Source organism: Pseudonaja textilis, chromosome 5, assembly GCF_049901715.1.
Source record: "Pseudonaja textilis isolate UNSWEBS1 chromosome 5, rPseTex1.2, whole genome shotgun sequence".
In the NCBI taxonomy this organism is placed as follows: Eukaryota; Metazoa; Chordata; class Lepidosauria; order Squamata; family Elapidae; genus Pseudonaja; species Pseudonaja textilis.
Genome location: NC_141994.1, coordinates 28,835,310 through 28,856,618, shown reverse-complemented (window position 1 = coordinate 28,856,618; position 21,309 = coordinate 28,835,310). Strand labels below are relative to the sequence as shown.

General features: G+C 35.5%; 1 protein-coding gene across 2 annotated transcripts in view; it reads left to right on the top strand.

The window, feature by feature from the left end:
- LRIG3 (leucine rich repeats and immunoglobulin like domains 3) overlaps window positions 1-20,914 on the top strand; it is a 43,122-nt gene extending 22,208 nt beyond the window's left edge. Inside the window, exons 4-18 of one of the 2 annotated variants that reach the window (XM_026700446.2) lie at window positions 1,192-1,326; window positions 3,889-4,032; window positions 5,643-5,786; window positions 5,999-6,142; window positions 6,541-6,684; window positions 8,857-8,937; window positions 10,966-11,037; window positions 12,301-12,372; window positions 12,599-12,762; window positions 14,266-14,586; window positions 16,021-16,302; window positions 16,514-16,966; window positions 17,170-17,331; window positions 19,127-19,270; window positions 20,367-20,914. In XM_026700446.2, the coding sequence (XP_026556231.1) occupies window positions 1,192-1,326; window positions 3,889-4,032; window positions 5,643-5,786; window positions 5,999-6,142; window positions 6,541-6,684; window positions 8,857-8,937; window positions 10,966-11,037; window positions 12,301-12,372; window positions 12,599-12,762; window positions 14,266-14,586; window positions 16,021-16,302; window positions 16,514-16,966; window positions 17,170-17,331; window positions 19,127-19,270; window positions 20,367-20,614 (2,710 nt within the window). In that variant the 3' untranslated portion in view covers window positions 20,615-20,914. Of the gene's footprint in view, window positions 1-1,191; window positions 1,327-3,888; window positions 4,033-5,642; window positions 5,787-5,998; window positions 6,143-6,540; window positions 6,685-8,856; window positions 8,938-10,965; window positions 11,038-12,300; window positions 12,373-12,598; window positions 12,763-14,265; window positions 14,587-16,020; window positions 16,303-16,513; window positions 16,967-17,103; window positions 17,332-19,126; window positions 19,271-20,366 lie in introns of those variants that run through there. The other variant, XM_026700461.2, reaches the window with a different exon arrangement.
- The last annotated feature ends 395 nt before the right edge of the window (window positions 20,915-21,309 follow it).

Genomic DNA, 21,309 nt, shown 5'->3' with positions numbered 1-21,309 from the left:
CTTTTCGGCACCAAGTGCCCAAAGCATGCACATGCATGTGCATCCCCAAAATGCAATGCACCCCCCCATGCATGCATGTGTGACCCTCTGCATGCACCCCGCATGTGCATATGCGCAGCAGAGCTGAGCTGGGCTAACTGCTCATGTGCTCACAGAGAGGGCTCTGCGTGCCACCTTTGGCATGCATGCCATAGGTTCGCCATCACAGCTGTAGCAGAAAGACATAATTCCAATATTTGTATGTCATGTAAATGGTATAATCAAAAGCCATTTTTTGTTCTGTTGACTGTTTCTCATTGCAATTATGGTGATACTCTTAATGATTGTCTCACAAATTCATTTCATGTTTATAATATATACGTATATGATATGATAATATATCAACTGAATTTAATTCAACTATGTATATTGTTCTTTATGGGATAAATAATATCCTTTTGTCTATTTGATAAATTTCCTTTCTTAGGTTTCCTCCTTACATATCACCCTGTTCTTTACATTCATCTTCTAGTCATCCCTTCTATTTCCTCATAGCCCTTTTGTTGGTCATTTGTTCTATTTTGAGTTTTAATTTGATTTGATCTTTCTTGTACTATTTCATATTATATTCTGCCTCTTTTCTCGGGTGTTTTTGTAAGTGGGCTTTTAAATTTTTGACTTCCTATTTGGGTAGCTTATTCAAAAACAGAGGTCTTAATTCTTTGATTATCATGATACTTTCCTAAGGAAGTATTTTTTATTCTTTTACTTCTTTTCCTTTTCTCCTCATTTTTATTGGAAGAAAATGTTTTTTTCCCCTCTCACTTTCTTTAATTTTTGTTTAATTGTATTTTGTTAGTATATTGTGGCTGGGAACCAGTAGATTCTCTTTTCTGTTCGTGTGCAGCACTTGCTGCTTATAAAATGTCTTAATTTTATTACTTATAAGTCTATTTTTTAGTGAACTCTGGATTAGAGTTCAAAATTATTTTCTGATACTTCTTTTGCTCGCATTCTTCCCTTTCCCTTATTCCATTTCAAAACTTTTTAATTTTTATTTGGTACTTAGTAAATTTTAGTTATTTCCTAAACAATATATGATGTTGATGCAATGTATGACTGTGTATATGATTTAACTAAACTATTGGGATATATAAAGCTTGTCAGTGGTCCAGAAATTGTTTTTAATGTGATTGCTAATTTTTAATTCAGGATAAATAACAAGATCACGAACATTCTGCCTGAAGAACTGAAACTATTTCAATCCCTCGAAACTTTAGATCTCAGTAACAACAATATTTCTGTGCTTGAGATGGGGTCATTTCCTCCACTGGTGCTCAAAAACCTGTAAGTTAAGTTCAAGCTTTCATTTCATCCAAAATTTTCTTTAAAAAAACTTTAATGTAATCAGGGAACTCTGGTATCCGAAGAGATTCATAGTGATTCACAAAAAGGTCTGTGGGTATGGATTCTCTACTGGGCTTTTCCTTTCCTTTCCTTTCCTTTCCTTTCCTTTCCTTTCCTTTCCTTTCCTTTCCTTTCCTTTCCTTTCCTTTCCTTTCCTTTCCTTTCCTTCCCTTCCCTTCCCTTCCCTTCCCTTCCCTTCCCTTTCCTTTTTACTCCTAACATCTGACCTTAAAGAAAATAGGTTAAAAATGCCCACATAGACCAGCGTACTTTGGAACTTATTAATGGTCTATTGTGCTATCCACTTCCTGGTTAGAATTGATTGAATATAAAATTCAAAATAATAACACATGTTCACATGACTCTATTATTAAAATAATTTAGGAAAAATAGTGCCTTGTGAAGATTTTGCTTTTTGTTGATGTTATCCTTACCCTATGCACAGTGGATGTTATATTTGCATAGAAGTCTGTTCTCATAGCTTCATTAAGTAGTGGTGAACATAATGCCTACAATTTAGAGTCAGGAATGTCCATTAAAAGTTGTATAGGACAGCAGTTGGAATCTCAAGAGAGAACCGTCACTTTAATCAAACGAAAATTCACTGGACTATTGATTGAGCCATTCATTCATAATCCTTTTCATCATAATTACTATACTTTTTTTTAAAAAAGTATTTAATATTTAATATATTTAATAAAAAATAAGTATTTGAGGCTATTTTGAAAAAGAATCACATTTTTCAGTTTAATATTTTGAAAGTATTTAAAATTTGGTTGAATATTTTTAAATCACTGTCATTTCAGGATTAATGTAAATTGTAAATTATATTTCTTTGGAATCAATGTGGTGGATTCTCTGACTTTTAAGAACTGTTCAAAGTGACACTTATCCACTGATAAAGAAGATGAAATAGGTCATCTCAGAACCACTGCACCATATCTTTCAAAAATCCTGGAGCACTGGGTAACTATCAGAGGACTGGAAAAGTACTGATGTGGTTCCCATCTTCAAAAAAGGAAAAAAAATCAGACCCAGGAAACTATAGACCAATCAGCCTAACATCAATACCTGGGAAGATACTAGAAAAGATAATAAAAAAACAGATCTGCCAACATCTAGAAACAAGTAAAGTAATAACTAGCAGTCAGCATGGGTTTGTTAAAAACAGATCATGCCAAACCAATCTTACTTCATTCTTCAACATAGTGATTAAATTAGTAGACCAGTGAAATACTGTGGACTGAATATATTTAGATTTCAGCAAGGCATTCAACAAGGTAGACCACAGCCTACTTCTTGGTAAGCTAGAAAAAAAGTGAAAAAGATAACACTACCACCAGATGGTCTCGCAACTGGCTGACAAATTGTACTCAATGAGTAGTCCTTAATGAGTCTAAGTCTACATGGAGGGAAATAAGCAGTAGGGTGCCATAAGATTCTGTCTTTGGCTCAGTACTCTTCAATATCTTCATAAAGGACTTACCTGAGGAAATAGAAGGGGAACTTACCAATTTTGTGGATGATACCAAGCTGGCAGGAATAGTTAGCACCCAAGAAGATAGGCTCAAGATCCAGATGGATCTTGACAGACTTGAACACTGGGCCATATCTAACAAAATGAAATTCAACATAGAGAAAAGCAAAGTCATACACTTAGGCAAAAAAACCCCCCAAAAGTACACATATAGATTGGATGAAACCAGGTTCCATAGCAGTAACTGTAAGAGGTCTCTTGGAGTCTTAGTGGACAACCAGCTAAATATGAGCCAGCCGTGTGCAGCAGCAGCCAAAAAAGCTAATGCAATTCTAAATTGTATTAACAGAGGGATACAATCAAGATCAAGGGAGGTACTAATACCACTCTATAAAGCCTTAGTATGACCACACCTAGAGTACTGCATCCAGTTTTGGTCACTACACCATAAAAAAGATGTTGAGACACTAGAAAAAGTACAGAGAAGAGCAACCAGGATGATTAGGGGATTGGAGGCTAAAACATGAAGAACAGTTACAGGAACTGGGCATGGCTAGTCCAGTGAAGTGAAGGACCAGGGGAGACATGATAGCAGTCTTCCAATATTGGAGGGGCTGCCACAGAGAGGAGGGGGTCAAGCTATTTTTTAAAGCACCTGTAGGCCAGACAAGGAATAATGGATGGAAACTAAACAAGAAGAGATTTAACCTGGAAATAAGGAGAAATTTTCTGACAGAACAATCAACCAATGAAACAGCTTGCCCTCGGAAGTTGTGGGAGCATTTTCACTTGTGAATTTCAAGAATAGATTGGACTGCCATTTGTCAGAAATGTTGTAGGGTCTCCCACTTGGGCGGGGGGGTGGACTAGATGACCTACAAGGTCCTTTCCCACTCTGGTTATCTGTTATCTGATAAGACAAGGACTTTTAAAATGAAGATTAAGATGAGCAAAGAGCAGATTATTAGGATTTCAGTACATAATTTCAACATTTCCAGATATGTTATTCTGCCCTTCTTTCCCAGCCACATTAGCAACAATCGGATAGTTTCACTGGATCCAGGCATTTTTGACAACTTGGCTAACACACTTCAAGTCTTAAAGTTGAACAAGAACCGCATTTCAACCATTACACAGAAAATGTTTAAACTTCCCCATCTCCAACATCTGTGAGTACATCCTCCAAATGCCTTGTTCCTTTCATTGATTTTTGTAGGCTTCCTTCAATGGTTAAACATTAGCCCTATAGCAATCACATAAATTCAGAAGAGATTTAGATGCAACAAAAACACAATTCTGGCCCCACATTCTGAATGTTTATATTAATTTATTTTGTTTGCATTGCCTGAAATAAGATACTTGTAATGCTGTTGTGGTTTATAGTATGGAAGGAAGATAAGACATTTTCTTTAGATTATTTTCTCTCATTGTTAGTAAATCATTAAAAATATTGACAGGGTACATTGTAAAAGGCTGAATGTACCAAAGAAAGAAGTTACTTGTTTTTCCCACATGGCCAAACCTTCATCATTCACTATTCCACTCCCAGACTCCCAAAGTAACCTCCTTGATGACAAATTACGTTTTTTAAGAAAAGTAAAGTGAGAAACTGATTAAAATGCTGAATGTGTAAACTGCAACGTGAGAAAATTAGTGGAGAAGTGTCAGATTTTAGGGATGCAAATAAATACAACAATTTTGAGGATCGATGCCAATTCAGTGAAAAATTCTAAGCTGCATAAAATTAGTATGATAAAATAATCATAATAGAATAATGAGCAGTTACTGAACCAGAAGATCACATATCAATATAAAAAAATAATTTAACACAAACATTTTCATAAAACATTCTCATAAAAACTTAAGTTCCTACAGCTTAAAAAAGTTTCTGATCCCTAAGGTACCAGCTAGAAAGCAGAAGTTCATGAGTTCCAATCCTGCATTAGCCATAAAAGCCAGCTGGGTGACCTTGAGCTAGTCACTCTCTCTCAGCCCAACCCACCTCATAAGGTTGTTTTTGTGGGCAAAATAGGAAGAGGAAGATGTGTTAGATGTGTTTGCCTCCTTGAGTTATTTATAAAAATAATAAATAAAAATAAATAAATAAATACAAATATCAAGAATCTGAATATGTAAAATGCTAATAGTTTGGTATTTGAGGGCTTTCATAAGAGTCACTGCAAAAGCTTAAAAAGAGGCTGCATCACAGAAAGCTAGCATGCACTACCTGAATTATTCTTTTTTATTGCTTGTAATAATTCATTAGTAACATTTTAAATTACAGAAGATTTGAGATGGGGATGAAGGAAAAACTGCTCCAGAGTTCACATGGGTAAAAAGAATAACAATTATAGAAGTGACAGATATAGAACATAGTTTAAAAAATTAAGGTGCCGAAAAAGATGTCACGTACAGCAAATCTAACCAACATTTTAAATGTTCTGTAAGAGAATATCAGAAGTAGCACCAAACACACACAGATGCACACACACCCATTAGATAGCAAATAATTTCCTAAAATTGTTAACTTAACCCCCTGAATTCCTGGCAACATAATTTTCAAGTTTTTTTTAAAAAAGAAAAATAGGCTTGAAAGACATTCAAAATTATTGGCACTGTCGTGCCTTAAGAGTTCAATATTTTTTTGTTAAAAAAGAAGTCTGGTTTAAAAAGAATGTTTTGTATTTCTGTTAAACAGATAAAGACATAGGACCACACACACAGTGCTTAGAAACTTGAATTTACCTACAATAACATGGAATATTTTTTTTCCCTTCAGAGAGATGAGCCGTAACAGAATTAAAAAAATAGACGGACTTACTTTTCAAGGACTGCCTTCTTTGAAATCATTAAAAATACAGAAAAATGGGCTTGTTTGGCTCATGGATGGAGCTTTTTGGGGATTAAGTAACATGGAAATTCTGTAAGTGCATATTTTCACAGTCTTTCAGAAAGAACCATTCTGAGTATTAGAATTAATTGTGTTTGAGGACTAATTTGTTCACAAAATATTTATGTACAAAATGCAAAATGATATATATATATTTTAGCTTGTTTTTATGAGAAAGATTCTTGACATATTTTAAATGGTTAAAGCTTGAAGCTATAAATTGGGTTTTCATTTTGTATTCTTAGGCAGCTGGATCATAACAACCTAACAGAGATTTCCAAAGGCTGGCTTTATGGCTTGTTGATGTTACAGCAGCTTCATCTTAGCCAAAATGCAATCAGCAGGATCAGACCTGATGCCTGGGAGTTTTGCCAAAAACTCAGTGAGCTGTGAGTAGTGAGTTTGTGTGTGTGTGTGTGTGTGTGTTTGTCTTTAGCTCTCCTCTATTTTAAAAGTAGGATGCAGGTCCAAGTATGTCTGAAAGAACAACTTTACATGAAAGCAGTACATTTGCTTTTATGTACATGTGCTGAATTCATTGATGCTTCATTGCAAGAACCTGAAATCAATTGTGTTTCTTTGTACCAGTAACACTTGGACGTTGTTTCTGTAATTTCAAATAATAGAAACTAGTTCTGCAATAATATTACATGTCATGGAAAATAAGCCACAAACTTGAATTAAAAATAAATTATTCTGAAACTAATTAAGAAGTTGCATTCTTAGCTTGAATGTTTTGCTTATGCTGATTTAAAACAACATTGCCCCCATTTTTTTTAATTTGCAGTGATTTAAAGTATAATAATTTAGCAAAACTAGAAGATTCAAGCTTTGTTGGTTTAAGCCTACTGGTAAGGCTGGATATTGGAAACAACAAAGTCAGCGACATTGCAGATTGTGCGTTCCAGGGACTATCCAGTTTACAAATTCTGTAAGTGTCAAAAAAACTTGTTTAAAGATCCCCCCCAGCTGAGTGTTGTTTGTTTATTATTCAATTTCTATAGTCGCTCATTTCAACAAAGTGACTCTTGGCATCTATCTATCTATCTATCTATCTATCTATCTATCTATCTATCTATCTATATATCTGTCATCTATCTATCTAATCTATTTGATTTCTATAGCCACCCATCTCAGCAAATGACTCTGAGTGGTTCACAATTCTGCATTATATATATAAAAAATATTAGAACTAAAGACTACTCCAGTGTTTTTCAACTATTGTGTAGACTTCAACTCCCAGAATACCCTAGCCAGCATTTGAATTTTGGTAGTTGAAGTCCATACATCTTAAAGTTGCCAAGGTTTAGAAACACTGGAATACTACAGAAAATTTAGTAATAGGTGCAAGTTTCTTAATACAGATTGACTTAGAACCAAGGACTTTTAATTTAAAAGCACCAAAACTAAAAAAAAAAACCATATTGCTTACTCTTTGATGAATTTCCATTTTAAATTATGTAATTAAAAACCTAGACAGATTGTTATAGAAATAAGGAATTACAATACAAAACATTCCATACAGTGCCATCATGGGGGGAGGGCTATATGAAACTCCAACAGCATGATTTGGGGAAGGAACACAAAATATTGCAAGATTTGGAGATAGAATTTCATGTGCATAAAAATATTTAATGTCAGAAGAATAACTTGGGGTTCCAATTTGAGCCAGGCTGCACAAGAATAAATAAAAATGAGATCCAGACAGTTGTGAGGAAAGAAGAAATATTTATTTCTAAAAGTAAAACAGTTTGCTTTTAGGGACAGGCTACAGAGAAATGGGGTACAGAGGCAAACTTTTATAGGGGGAGCTTGTCCAGGGTGTAGAAGTATCTACGTAGTGTGAGGGGGTGTGGGGGGTGTATTTCTGTGAACATATAGTTCTTCTAGGAGACAATTTAATTAACTCTATTTGTGTTTGCAGACTTGATATGTACATTATTAGGTCTGGGTAACATATTTCAGAGTTTGAGGAAGTTTGCTAATTTGATTAACTTGGAGACACTGATTCTCAGACCATTGTGGATTATATTAATAGTTTAAGGGAAGATGGAAACAGTATAAAGAATAAAATATATTTGGACATAAAACTTCTCACAATAATTTTGGATTTTTCAGACATTACATATTTGGAGTCATATATCCTATGATACTCACAGGAGCATTGTTGCCAACTTTTAGCTGTGGGTTTACCATTGAAAAGCTTTCAATTATGGTGTTGTAATCTGCATAATGGCATAATGGAAAAGAGTGGCAACCACAAGAAACATCACATATTGTTGCTGTTATTATAGAAGCACTCACCCATGTATTTGCTATTGTTGCCCACGTGCACTGATGTTTACATGTCATATGTGCCATTGATGGAGATAGCTGTATTCCAACTCATATTATGACATACAAATCAGACAATGATCTTAACCTCTTGAATTCTCTTTGTGTTATCTATAATAACTTGTTTGAAGTGTAAGAATTTACTGATCTTTGGTACCATTCACATACATTAATCCAACTGTTAAGTCTCTGTTACAGTTAGTAACCTGCTTGCCTTGTTAACTCCCTTCACTAGTTATTGGCATAGCAGCTCTTCTAATGAGGAAGCCAAAATATTTTTATGATGCATAAAAGCCTTGTATGTTTGGTAAAAGCATTAAAATCAGTAGGATACCATAAAATCACATTTTACTTTATGGCTTGCAGATGGGACTACCATTGAAAAAGTGTGATCAGTGCTTAGTGAACTGAATAGTATATTGAGTCTTTTTTTCTCAATAGAATAAGTATTAACATGATCTAAACTGCAGATACAGAATCACTTAGTGTAGTAGTTAAGGTATGAGGCTAGAAACCAGAAGACATTCACAAAGTCAGCTGGGTGATTTTGGGCCAGTCACTCTCTGTCAGACCTAGAAAGAAGATAATGGAAATTACTTCTTTGCGAAGAAAACTGCAGTAACCTCTCTGGAGTCAATATTGAATCAGAAGCACACAAACACAAATAAAAGATTATAAACTTAAGAGTTATACAAGCTGTGATTTCAAACATGTACACCTTTTTTATATTTTGGGACTGATTTAAAATACTTTTCTCCCCTCATTACAGAGACCTTAGAAATAATGAAATCTCATGGACAATTGAAGATATGAATGGTGCTTTCTCTGGACTTGACAAACTTAGATGGCTGTAAGTATAACTTTCTTCTTTCTATTTGAGTAATGATGAATATTTCTTCTGTGGTCCTGGATAGGAAGCTTTATAAAGGACACACATTCCTGCAAATTATAATTATCATCATTGTTAATATTGTTATGATGGTTATTATTATTACTGTTCCACAAAAGCCCATAGATAAGACAACAACCACAGAGAAAATGATAAAACACTGAGAGCCAGGCATAACTATAGGGAAATTTGATAGTATTAGTTGATATTGGATCAGCTGGCAACTATCTGCAATGTGAATTTAACTTTGATGTCACCTGCTTGCTCACTACCTTTATGTTTTCTCTTTGACACTATCTTTACAGTACTTTCAATGTTTGCACCATAACAGCACAAAGCTAACTGGAATTTTTTCTATCAAATGCATCTATTTTGTTTCTCGTGTAGTGGATAGAGACCGTGATCAGGAGTGCGAAAACTAGCTAAGATGGAGATGGGAAAATCGAGATGTTATGAGACTTTGTAGCCAAGGTTACTCATTTTTAATTAAGTAATCATCTTCATTCAACAGTTTCTTCCTTGACATACTATCTTTCTAATGCAAAATTATGAAAAGGATTTGCAATATAGTTCAGCTTCTTGCTGTTGATTTTATGGCTTTTCTGGTCTTGCTTATAATGACTAAATCTGTTTTAATTACAACTCTACATATTTCTATTTCATAGCTGTTATTTGGGATATGTTTTACAGGAAGTTTTTGGTCTTGCTTTCATTGCCTGTTGTCTTGAAAACCTTATAAAGCAACCAATAAAAGCAATACATTGAAATAATAATTTCTTAGTGTCACATGTAGAATAGAATAGAATTCTTTATTGGCCAAGTGTGATTGGACACACAAGGAATTTGTCTTGATGCATATACTCTCAGTGTACATAAAAGAAAAGATACATTCGTCAAGAGTCAAGAATCATAAGGTACAGCACTTAATAATAGTCATAAGCAAACCAATCATACTAGGAAATAGTCAATAAAAATTATTAGGATACAAGCACCAAAGTTACAATCATACAGTCATAAGTGGGAGGAGATGGGTGAAAGGAAGAATGAGAGGATTAATAGTAATAGTAATGCAGATTTAATAAATAGTTTGACAGTGTTGAGGGAATTATTTGTTTAGCAGAGTGATGGCGTTCAGAAAAATACTGTTCTTTTGTCTAGTTGTTCTGGTGTGCAGTGTGCAGTGCTCTCTAGCATTGTTTTGAGGGTAGGAGTTGAAACAGTTTATGTCCAGGATGTGAGGGGTCTGTAAATATTTTCACAGCCCTGTTTTTGACTCATGCAGTATACAGGTCCTCAGTGGAAGGTAGGTTGGTAGTAATTGTTTTATTCTGCAGTCCTAATTACTCTCTGAAGTCTGTGTCTGTCTTTTTGTGTTGCAGAACCAAACTAGACAGTTATAGAAATGCAGACGACAGTCAATAATTTCTCTGTAGAACTGAATCAGCAGCTCTTTGGGCAGTTTGAGCTTTCTGAGTTGGTGCAGAAAGAACATTCTTTGTTGCGCTTTTTTGATGACGTTTTTGATGTTAGGTGTCCATTTTAGGTCTTGTGATATGATAGAACTTAGAAATTTGAAGTACTACAAAATGTCTTATTTTTATTCCTTATAGATATTTAAGTAATTACATTATTGAAATGTCGATTAGTTTTGTGCAGAGACAACGTTTTATTGTGCAAATTTTTATTCAGGCTTCATTAGAATGCAGATATTTTCTTCAAACTCTAGCAGGTAGAAAAAAGGAATGAGTTTGTAGATTCCTAAAACAGTTGCTTTACTAAATTATGTTCATAAACATTTTTAAAATGCCTTCATCTCTCTAGTTATTGAACCAAAATTAAAGCACCTATTTAGGAAATGTAATCACTGTAGCAGGAAGAAGCTTAAAAGGCAAAAAATTGCAACATGATAAAATATGGCTCCAAAGGTGTTATCAAAATTTACAAATATACTTCTTATTTTATTGCATCTGTTACATATTATATTTCCAGGCTACTCCAAGGGAACAGAATTAGGTCTATTACTAAGAAAGCATTTTCTGGTCTGGATGCACTTGAACACCTGTAAGTACTTGAAAATCATCATTATATAAAGTTACTAAAATGTACAGTGGGTCTAATATTAGAAAAAGTTGCTTAGGGCTGGCAATGCACTGTCCACAAAGAAAATTTGTACACTTTTCTGGGTTAGGGATTAAAAATATTTTTATGCCAAACTTTGCTAGGAACAGTTGGAGCTCACTGCAGTCCAATTAGCATTTATCCACAATTGGAAAATTCACATTATAGGTAGTAGGGGGAACACTTACTTTCCAAAATGTCTTTATTTTCATTTCTGTTATCAAAGTGAGTAAAGTAGATCCTTGTATCTTTTTGGAGCTTTTAGGAAAACCAAATATACCTGGAGCAATAGTTTCTTTGAAGTATTGACTTCTTTATGACATTGCATAGTCATATGGTCCAGGAAGTTCCAGGAAGAACTTCTTGGTTTATCAAACTATCTACCATTGTTGTAGGAATGCTGGTCTTTTTAAACATTAGAACAAGCTGCTGTCATTTTAGGAAGCACATCAATCATCTTTTAACCTTGATCCTCAACAGGATAGACTTTAAAGAATTAAAAAGGGCTTTAAAAAGAAAATGAAAATGAAAACTGACACACAAAGTGAAGTTAAGATCTCTTCTTTTTTAATCATTCCTTTCTTTCTTCCTCTCTCTCTCTCTCCTTAGGCCAAACAGGTAGTCTTTGATTTACAATCACAATTGAGCGCTTAATTTATCTTGCTAAATTTATTTGTTAAGTGAGTTTTGCCCCATTTTATTATCATTCTTTCCGCAGTTAAGTAAATCATAGCAGTTAAGTTAGTAACACAGTTAGGTGAATCTAGCTTCCCCATTGACTTTGCTTGTCAGAAGCTTGTAAAAGATGATCACATGACCCCAGGACACTGCAACCTTCATAAATATGAGTCAGTTGCCAAGCTTCTGAATTTTGATCACATGACCAAGGGGATACTGCAATGGTCCTAAGTGTGAAAAACTGCCATAAGTCACTTTTTCAGTGCCATTGTAACTTTGAACAATCACTAAATGAACTGTTGTAAGTCGAGGACTATCTGTATTTCTTAAAAATTCAGATACATGTACAGTTTTTTTAAAATGGAAATCTCTTTTTTTAATTTATCAAAAAAAAATCCCTTATCCAATGTTATTTTTTTATCCAGAAATATTACTAAATTGTTGTATGTAATTACAATGAGATACTTTTTCCCCTTTTTGGTATAGAATTTGTCCTAAGTTGATTTGCATTATTTTTTTCTCCTATAGAGATCTAAGTAATAATGCAATAATGTCAATTCAAGAAAACACATTTTTACAAATGAAGAATCTTAAAGAATTGTAAGTATCTGTCTTTCCTCCAACACAGCTTTCACTTACTGTATTTTTCACACTATAAGACACACCTGACCATATGACTCACCTAGGTTTAGAGGAAGAAAATGGGCAATGACAAAAACAGAAGAGGCGGGGTTCAGCAATGTAAAAGGACCCCACTGCTTTGGCCTGTATTTTTCACTCCATAAGACGCATATACATTTCCACCACTTTCCTGTTTGTTTTCCAGATATATAAACACATCAAGCCTTTTGTGCGATTGCCAGCTGAAATGGCTACCTGAGTGGCTAATAGACAATAAATTCCAGACTTTTGTAAATGCCACATGTGCTCATCCTCAGGCATTAAAAGGAAGAGATGTTTTTGCTGTCAGCCTAGAAGGTTTTGTATGTGGTACGTTTGCTATTTAAAACTTATCCTATTTAAAAACTATCCTTTTTAACTCTTATCAGGATTGTAAAATTTGGTAGTTAATTGAAAAAGTTAACAAGATTTATCTTTAATGTTTTATAATTCTCTTTCACTATATGTGCGTGTAGGATGTTCTTTTTCTTCTAACTCTTCATATACAATGAACTTTTTTCCCCCATCTAAGATGGCAGCATGCATAGACACTGTGGCTTTGACTTCCTGGTGTTATAATGGAGTGAGTGGGCAAAAACTAGTCTATAGAGGGTCTCCTTTCAAATTCCTGGAAGTCCATCTTAGCCAAGATCTCACCTGGAAAAATAACACTATCCAGGTGGTCAGGAAGGCTCGACAGAGACTCCATTTCTTTAGGGTCTTGCAGAAAAATCAGGTGGAACAACATATGATGAGTTCCTTTTACCGGTCTACGATAGAATGTGTTCTTACATATTGTGTTACGGTATGGTGTGCTGGCTTGACCGCCATGGATAAAAAGATATTACAGAGGGTGATGAGCACAGCACAAAAAATTATGGGCTGTCCCCTGACATCTGCTGCCTCAGCAGAGTGAGAAAAATCCTCAGGATGATTCATACCCTGGTCAGCACTTCTTTACTCTCCTACCATCGGGCAGGAGATATAGAAGCATAGCCAGCCGAACGAATAGGTGAAAAATAGTTTTTATCCATGGGCTGTTAGACTCCTGGATGCAACATAACACCACAATTAGGTTTAACATAATAGACTTGCAGGGCCAGCGCAACGTGCAATCTGAAAATCATTACAAGTCATTTCAGAACTACAATAAATCCCACTTACAGGCAATCCTTTGCAATCATTTGTTCAGTGACCATTTAAAGTGAAAGCTAAATTTAAATTTAATTAATTAAAGCTAAAGCATTATACAAATATCAAAAATCGAGAAAGTCATCCTGAACTTTTAAGCAGTTTTCTTTATTGTTCCTCACCTATAAGCAGATTTATTTATTTATTTATTTATTTATTTACTTGGCGCCTTTTTAGCCAGGGATCACTGAGGTGGCTGGCTGCCTCTGTGAAAGGAATTTTTTCAGATGGTGTTATCTTTACCCACAGGATGCCTGGATGCCAGTAGGCAATCAGAGGAAGCTCCTTTTTTGTCCCTCCATGGTTTATTTGCTCACGAGAATTGAGGTGCCGAGCTGTCGACCTCAGCAGTGCGCAGGCCCAGCATTTTACTACATGAGCCACCATGGCACCTATAGGCAGAAATCTTGCCTATTAACATGTTTCCCTGAAAATAAGACCCTGTCTTATATTTTTTGAACCCCAAAATAAGCATCCGTCCCAAACAAATTATAGAAGACTGAATTAGACAAAGATTAGTAAAAGAACTGGTTTTTAAAAATATGTGCTAATAAGAACTAATAAGTTTTTAGTCTGATCTCCCTTTTCTGATGGAAATTGTGTGATCTTCATGTTACTCTTTTTTTCCCTCTTTTTTAATAGATGATTTTCCCAAGCCACAGATAACTGTCCAACCTGAAACTCAGTCAGCAGTCAAAGGCTCCAATTTAAGTTTTATTTGTTCAGCAGCCAGTAGCAGTGATTCCCAGATGACTTTTGCATGGAAAAAGGATAATGAATTAATAGGTGATGCTGAAATGGAGAATTATGCCCACCTTAGGGCACACGGTGGTGAAGTGATGGAGTACACCACCATCCTTAGGCTGCACAATGTTGAATTCAGTAATGAAGGAAAATACCAGTGTGTTATATCCAATCACTTTGGCTCATCGTACTCTGTCAAGGCAAAACTTACAGTGAACAGTAAGCATTTACAATATATTTAGATATTAAAATAAAATGTATGATATAGCATTCCTTCTGAAAGGTTTTGCTTAGCATATTTAATAGATATTGAACACATATTAGCTGGCTGTATGAATACATGAGAAAATAAATTGATCTTTTTGCTGAAGTTTTATTGAAGAACTTTAAAAGAGTAAATCCTGCTTTTCATTTTAATCACAGTTATTTATACCTAACAAGCCTCTGTTTAGATTGCTGCAATTTGTAGGTAAAATAACTAGAGCGCCTCATATTATAGCTCCCATCATTCCCGATGTTTGGCTATTCTAGCTGTAGTTTCTGTAAAGTATTCAACATGTGGAAACCTCTGGGACGGGTCTGCAACCTGCGGCTCTAGAGCCACATGCGGCTCTTTCGGCCCTTTGCTGCGGCTCCCTGTCGGCTGATCCCACCACTGGTTGTCCCCTCCCCTCCCTCCCCATCACTCTTTGCCTGGCCTGAGAAAGTAAGGGGCATGGCGGGGGATGGAGACTTGCTTCCTATTCCAGAGCAGGAGGTGACTGAGTGGGAGTGAGTGATGTCAAGTTGGCCACGCCTACCCAGTCACACCAGTTGTTAAATTATTAGCTCCCAGTGTTTTCTTTTCTATGGGAAACAGGTCCAAGTGGCTCTTTGAGTGTTTAAGGTTGCAGATCCCTGCTCTGGGAATTTATTAACACTAAAACTATATTTCAAGGCCATCTAGAAATATCTAGTTAGAATATAGATGCTCAATTGATAATGAGGACCAAGGGTTTCTTTATGAGCTCTTATGTTTTTGCTCTCCTGACAGAATTAAATGAGGTTCTTTATAACTGAGAATGGAGTTATATAAAAACATTTTAATCTTTATATCTGCTTCTATGATGGGTGGGTCTTCTCAAGGAACCCTATGAATTGGAAAAAAGAACAGGTGGCAACAAGAAGGTTCTCAGAGGTGACATCCTCAGTAAAATGGTCTCCCTAGTTTTTTTTTTCTAGCATCAGTTTTCTCTAAAAAGTTCACAATAAATATTAAAAATGATAAATAATTAAAAATCAATAAGTAAATCAACAAATTGTCAGCAAATTTATAAAGTTAAGTTCCAGTGTAGTAAGACACTAGGCTAAAAACCAGAAACTGCTAGTTTCAGTCCTACCTTCGGCATGAAGCCAGCTAGATGACTTTGGGACAGTCATGCTTACTCAGCCCTAGCAAAAAGGGCAAACCACTTCCAAAAATATTGCCAAGAAGGTCATGTGTACTTGTTTAGGCAACTACCAGGAATCAAGACTGATTCAAAGCCACAAGATACAGAAAAATGGCTTGACAAACAAGACTTTTTATTCTATTCTTTTGACCTTCCCTGAAAGAATTCATGACAAATCTTCATTGGAACAATTCCCAATATATAGATTTATTCTTTCTTATAGTGTTTCCATTGTTTACCAAGATGCCCATGGATCTTACAATCCGCACAGGGGCAACAGCACGGCTAGAGTGTGCTGCTGTTGGTCATCCCATGCCCCAGATTGCTTGGCAGAAGGATGGTGGTACTGACTTCCCTGCAGCACGCAAGAGACGTATGCATGTGATGCCTGAGGATGATGTCTTTTTTATTGTGGATGTCAAAATTGAGGATACAGGTCTTTACAGCTGCACAGCTAAGAATACTGCAGGAAGTATTTCTGCAAATGCGACATTAACAGTATTAGGTAAGAATATCACGTCTCTCAGCTGAACACTGGTAATTTGATAGCTCACCATTTTGTTTTTGACAGCAATAAATACAGCTTAATACTCATAGTGTTTCTTTATTAGATTTGATCTATTATTTTCAGTACATTTGCACATAATTATGCAATTTATGATTAAGATTCTAGCCTGAGAACTTTATGAGTTTACTGACTTTTTATCCATTTTCAGAAACACCCTCCTTTTTGAGACCGTTGCTGGATCGAACTGTGATGAAAGGTGAAACAGCAGTCTTGCAGTGCATTGCTGGGGGCAGCCCATCTCCTTGGTTGAATTGGACCAAAGATGATCGCACCTTAGCAGTGACAGAAAGGCATTTCTTTGCTGCGGGAAATCAGTTGCTTATTATTGTAGACACAAACTTTGAAGATGCTGGGAAATATACATGTGAAATGTCTAACACACTTGGAACCGAGAGAGGCAATATTCTCCTAAGTGTGATTCCTACTCCTACCTGTGATTCTCCTCAAAATGCTGCCCTGTCTCTCGATGATGATGGATGGGCTACTGTGGGAGTAGTGATCATAGCTGTGGTGTGCTGTGTGGTTGCCACTTCCCTTGTGTGGGTGGTCATCATATACCACACAAGAAGGAGAAATGAAGATTGCAGTGTCACAAACACAGGTGAGTAAACTAAAATTTGGAACAGATTCTCAAAGATGTTTGTGGTTACCCTCCTGAAGTTTTCCTTGCAGAAATATTTGGGTGTTCTGACTCAAATTCAGAAACCTAAATCATTGTTGAAACTCATCCTTCTGTAGCTCATACAAAATACTTCAAAGAATTCAGCTACTGATAGTTTTGTGCACGTACATTGATTATCACAGATGAGACAAACTTACCTGCAGATATTCCAAGCTATCTGTCATCCCAAGGAACTTTAGCTGAAAAACAAGATGGATATGGGTCATCAGAGAATGGAAGCCAGCATCACTTTGTACAATCATCTCCCATGGGTAGATATTTCTTTCAACAGAGAGAAAGCAACGGTAAGGATTTAACTGCTCTATGCTATTCATGTGTGTTTGAGGATTCATTCCAATGTAATGTGCTCCAAAATTGCAATTTAGGATTCCATCACTGTTGTTTTTTAATCAAAAAAATTGGAGAACCAATAGTTTTACTATTTCTAAATTTCTCATCATTTGTTTTAATGAAGGATTGTGACTATTTTGGCCCAAAGACATCATAATATTATATGTTCAGATATTTCTAGTTTTACACTAGACACTATTCTGTATATTTTCTTGATATACAGCTTTTTCCAGCTGAAGAACATTTCCAGGAAATGACTTGAACATTCTTGTTACTCTGCTTATTATTTCATTTTTAGTTTTCACCTAGAGCCATGTTTTTCAACAAAAATCCATAATGCTAAAATCACACATATTGCTGTCCAATATTTTCAGCTGCAATACTAGCTAAAGCCTTGCTGTTAACAGAAAAGTTCTGTTTTTTTCACAGTAGTGAAAGAAGAAACAGAGCTTATGTTCCAAGAATTTCCCTAAAGATTTAACCTAACCCCAAACTTTTAAACCGGTGTTCTCAGTGATGATCTTATGAAGCACATCATGGAACAGGAAGTGGCTATATTTCATGTGGATAGTTTTGTCTATCCATGGCTTAAAAAGGAAGGAGAGGTTCCCTCCTCTATATATGCACATATCTGGAGAAAGAATATTCCAACTATGTTGCAGGCAGTGCCTCCAAACTGGTCTATTTCAAGTTTTGAGTTAGAATTTCAGCATAATATAACTTTAGATTTTTGTCACATAAAGCACTCTTTTGCATAATGTTGTTTTCCAGCATCTTTCCCTCATAATAGAGATTCCTCAATTTTTTTTTTTTTGAAGAGTTGCCTTGGATAGTTAGGAAGATTTGCAGGCATCTAAGGATTGCAGGTATCCCCAGCAGAATCAATTTGATATCCATCAATAGAGTGTTTTAATTTGTGATCATAAATGAATGGAGAGTGTGTCTTACTAAAAATAAATGGAAGCCACTAAGATTGTAACTGCTGAAAGAATCTGGAACTCAGCATATTCAGGATAATCATTGCTTTCTATTTGGTTAGGTTTCTCTATACAGGTAATTCTCGAGTTACGAATGTAATGGAACCTGCCAATTACATACAAGAATTCATTAATTGGAACTCATTAAATGAAGGAGCCCCATCGCTCCTCTCTCCAGTCATCTGTTAATCAAATGCTGGGTTGTTAAGAGCACATGGAGTACCTCAGGACTGGGGAAGACCATAGGTGGCCTGGCTCTAGTGCATCTAGCCACCAAAGCCCCACCCCCACCCCCTGAAAGATCCCATACTCCTCTTCCCATTTCCTGGGGTCCCAGGCTGCTTGAGCCTTTCCTCCCCACCCCATCACCAACCACTGGGAACCAATGCACAGGGAAACCATAGAAGAATCCTCCAAAGATTTGTGAAATCTGGGCAGGTTCGGTATGTCTCCAAAGTTGTCGCTTTCCCCAATACAGAGCAGGAGAGACCAAGCAACTTCATGAGGCAAGTTTCTGGTGATAAAAAAAAAGTAAAATCAGCCTTTCCAACTTTGTGGGAACTTACTTTTTTTTCACAAGAAGTTGGAAAGATTAATCCCTGTGGTGCTGCAACATACATAACTTTGGGACTTGGTTGTCAGTACTTTTGGCAGGGATGTCGTAACTTTGAACATATACTAAGTGAGTTGAGAAATACCTTACAAAGATGTTTTGGTTTGAAAATAAATCTGAAATCAAAGGAGACTGATACATGTCATCTCCCTTTCAAAGGATGTTGTCATACAGATAGTTGTAGTGAAAATGACTTGGAAGCTGTAATGGATCCATTCTTTTGCCATTATCTGGGAACTTCAGGAAGCCTGCATTTAAAAGAAAATTTATGTAACCCAGAAATGTTTGAAACATACCATACAGGTAATTTATATTATATACGTGTTTTAATTATTTCCATCAAGCTGCTTAAAGAAAAAAGACTGCTACCCATATATCTACTCACCTGGAGATCCTTTTGACCGATACCTCTGTATCTCTAGAATACACATGCCAAGTAATCAGTTGATTCCTTCTATTTATCCCCCAAATGAAGAGAATGGAATAAGAAGCTCACATCTAAATGTAGACACATGTCAATTTAAGAGAAGTCAAGAACTATGTTCTGTTACACCAAGCACCACTTTCGTGGGTATGTTTTAATGGTTTTCTAATCCAGAAATCCTAAATACATGCAATGGGGAAGAAAACCACATTGAAATTAAGTAAACAAAATTGCTTTTTGAAAAACTGTTATCTGCCATACCCATTAAACATTTTCTTTAGAGATTCTTTCAGGATGTGTTAACTAAACATTGAGTTTGCCTTTCTGCTAAAAAGGGGCTGACCACTTAGTGGCCTATGCCCATTAAAATATTTTTAGCATGTCTCCATATTGGGATAGCTAGAAGCTATGCCATGCTACATTTGAATGCAAGCAATAAAGTTATAAGACAGTAAATGAGGACTTAAATACTGTATTCATTGAAAAAGTCCCATTTTCCTATATTATAGTAACTGAAAAAACATACATATATGAAATAAAGGTCTCATTCATCAAGCATCTATGTTATTTGCTCTTTCTTGAAAGAACTCAGACAGTATTAAGTCTTACTACCTTCCAGTATTATCCCTCTGATAATCCTTAGAAGTAGAGTAAATTGAGAGAGAATTCTCATTCAATGAGCCTTACAGTGAACCTGTCAGGTTTCAAAGGCTATGTATTAAACTTCATGACTGCATAAAAATTTGAACTCAACTCTCTCTTTAACTTGCACAAGACACCAAATCTTGAAAGATGAATAGGAAATTAATGTCTTGCTTTGTTTCTCCCAAATATGTGAACACAGGTCTGAACCAGAATAATTGAGTAATTTGAAAAAGTATAATTTATATTAACATAGACTTGATTGTTGGCTATTTTGTGGATACTTATTTTGCTTGTCCATTATTATAATAAATGTTTTCTCTATCTCTTTAGGAACATTTGGAAAACCTATATGGAAGCCTCAGATTGATTCTTTGCCAAGCTATAAGCAGTCCTCAGTTTTGCAGCCAAAGGCCTCCCAACATTATTCTAAGGAATCATTGGATTTTGACTTGGAGTTTGAAGGGGGTAATAAAATGGGTAGGACCTTTCCTGAAGTGGACAATTGCAACTTTATTTGTGGGCAATCAACTGAAAACTATAGGACTTCTATTTTTCAATCTTTTGACTTAGATACATAGTTTGCCATCAGTGCCAGCCCAAAATCAGCTCATGAACCAAGAACTATACTACCTCAAAGTGAACATTATTTAAAAAGAAACTTCTTGTACTTTAAAAGAGATTTATGATTTTATACAGATGCAGTTTTATTTGCAAAATGCATTATATCAGGAAGATTATACATACCTTATATTTCTGATGTGTATGGTTTTGTTTAACCAAACTGTATTTTTGTAAATTAATGGTGTCAATAATAACTATGCATTTGTTACTGACACAGACGTCATTTTATTCAAATAGATGTTTTAAACTAATACCAATTCATATGCTTCTGTGTGATTTAAGAAGCTGTTCAAAATTATGGATGGTTAACAGATTAATGCCTGATAATGTTTATTATTTTTGTTGATTTCTGCATTAAATAGCACTGATAACAAACACATAGAGGCAAGATCATATTCAGGGGAAGGAGGAAGCTGCATCTTTTTTGCAGGTTTCACCTGTACTGTGGTGAACATTGCCCATGTCAGAAAAGATATTTTGCATATATGCAAAAATGCACTTGTAAACTTCTTATTGCCCATGGACATTCCAGTTCTAGTTAGTATGTATTGTCAGTATCAAATTGAATTACCGTATATACTCGAGTATAAGCAGAGTTTTTCAGCACATTTTTTGTGCTGAACCCCCCCCGGCTTATACTCGAGTCAGATTC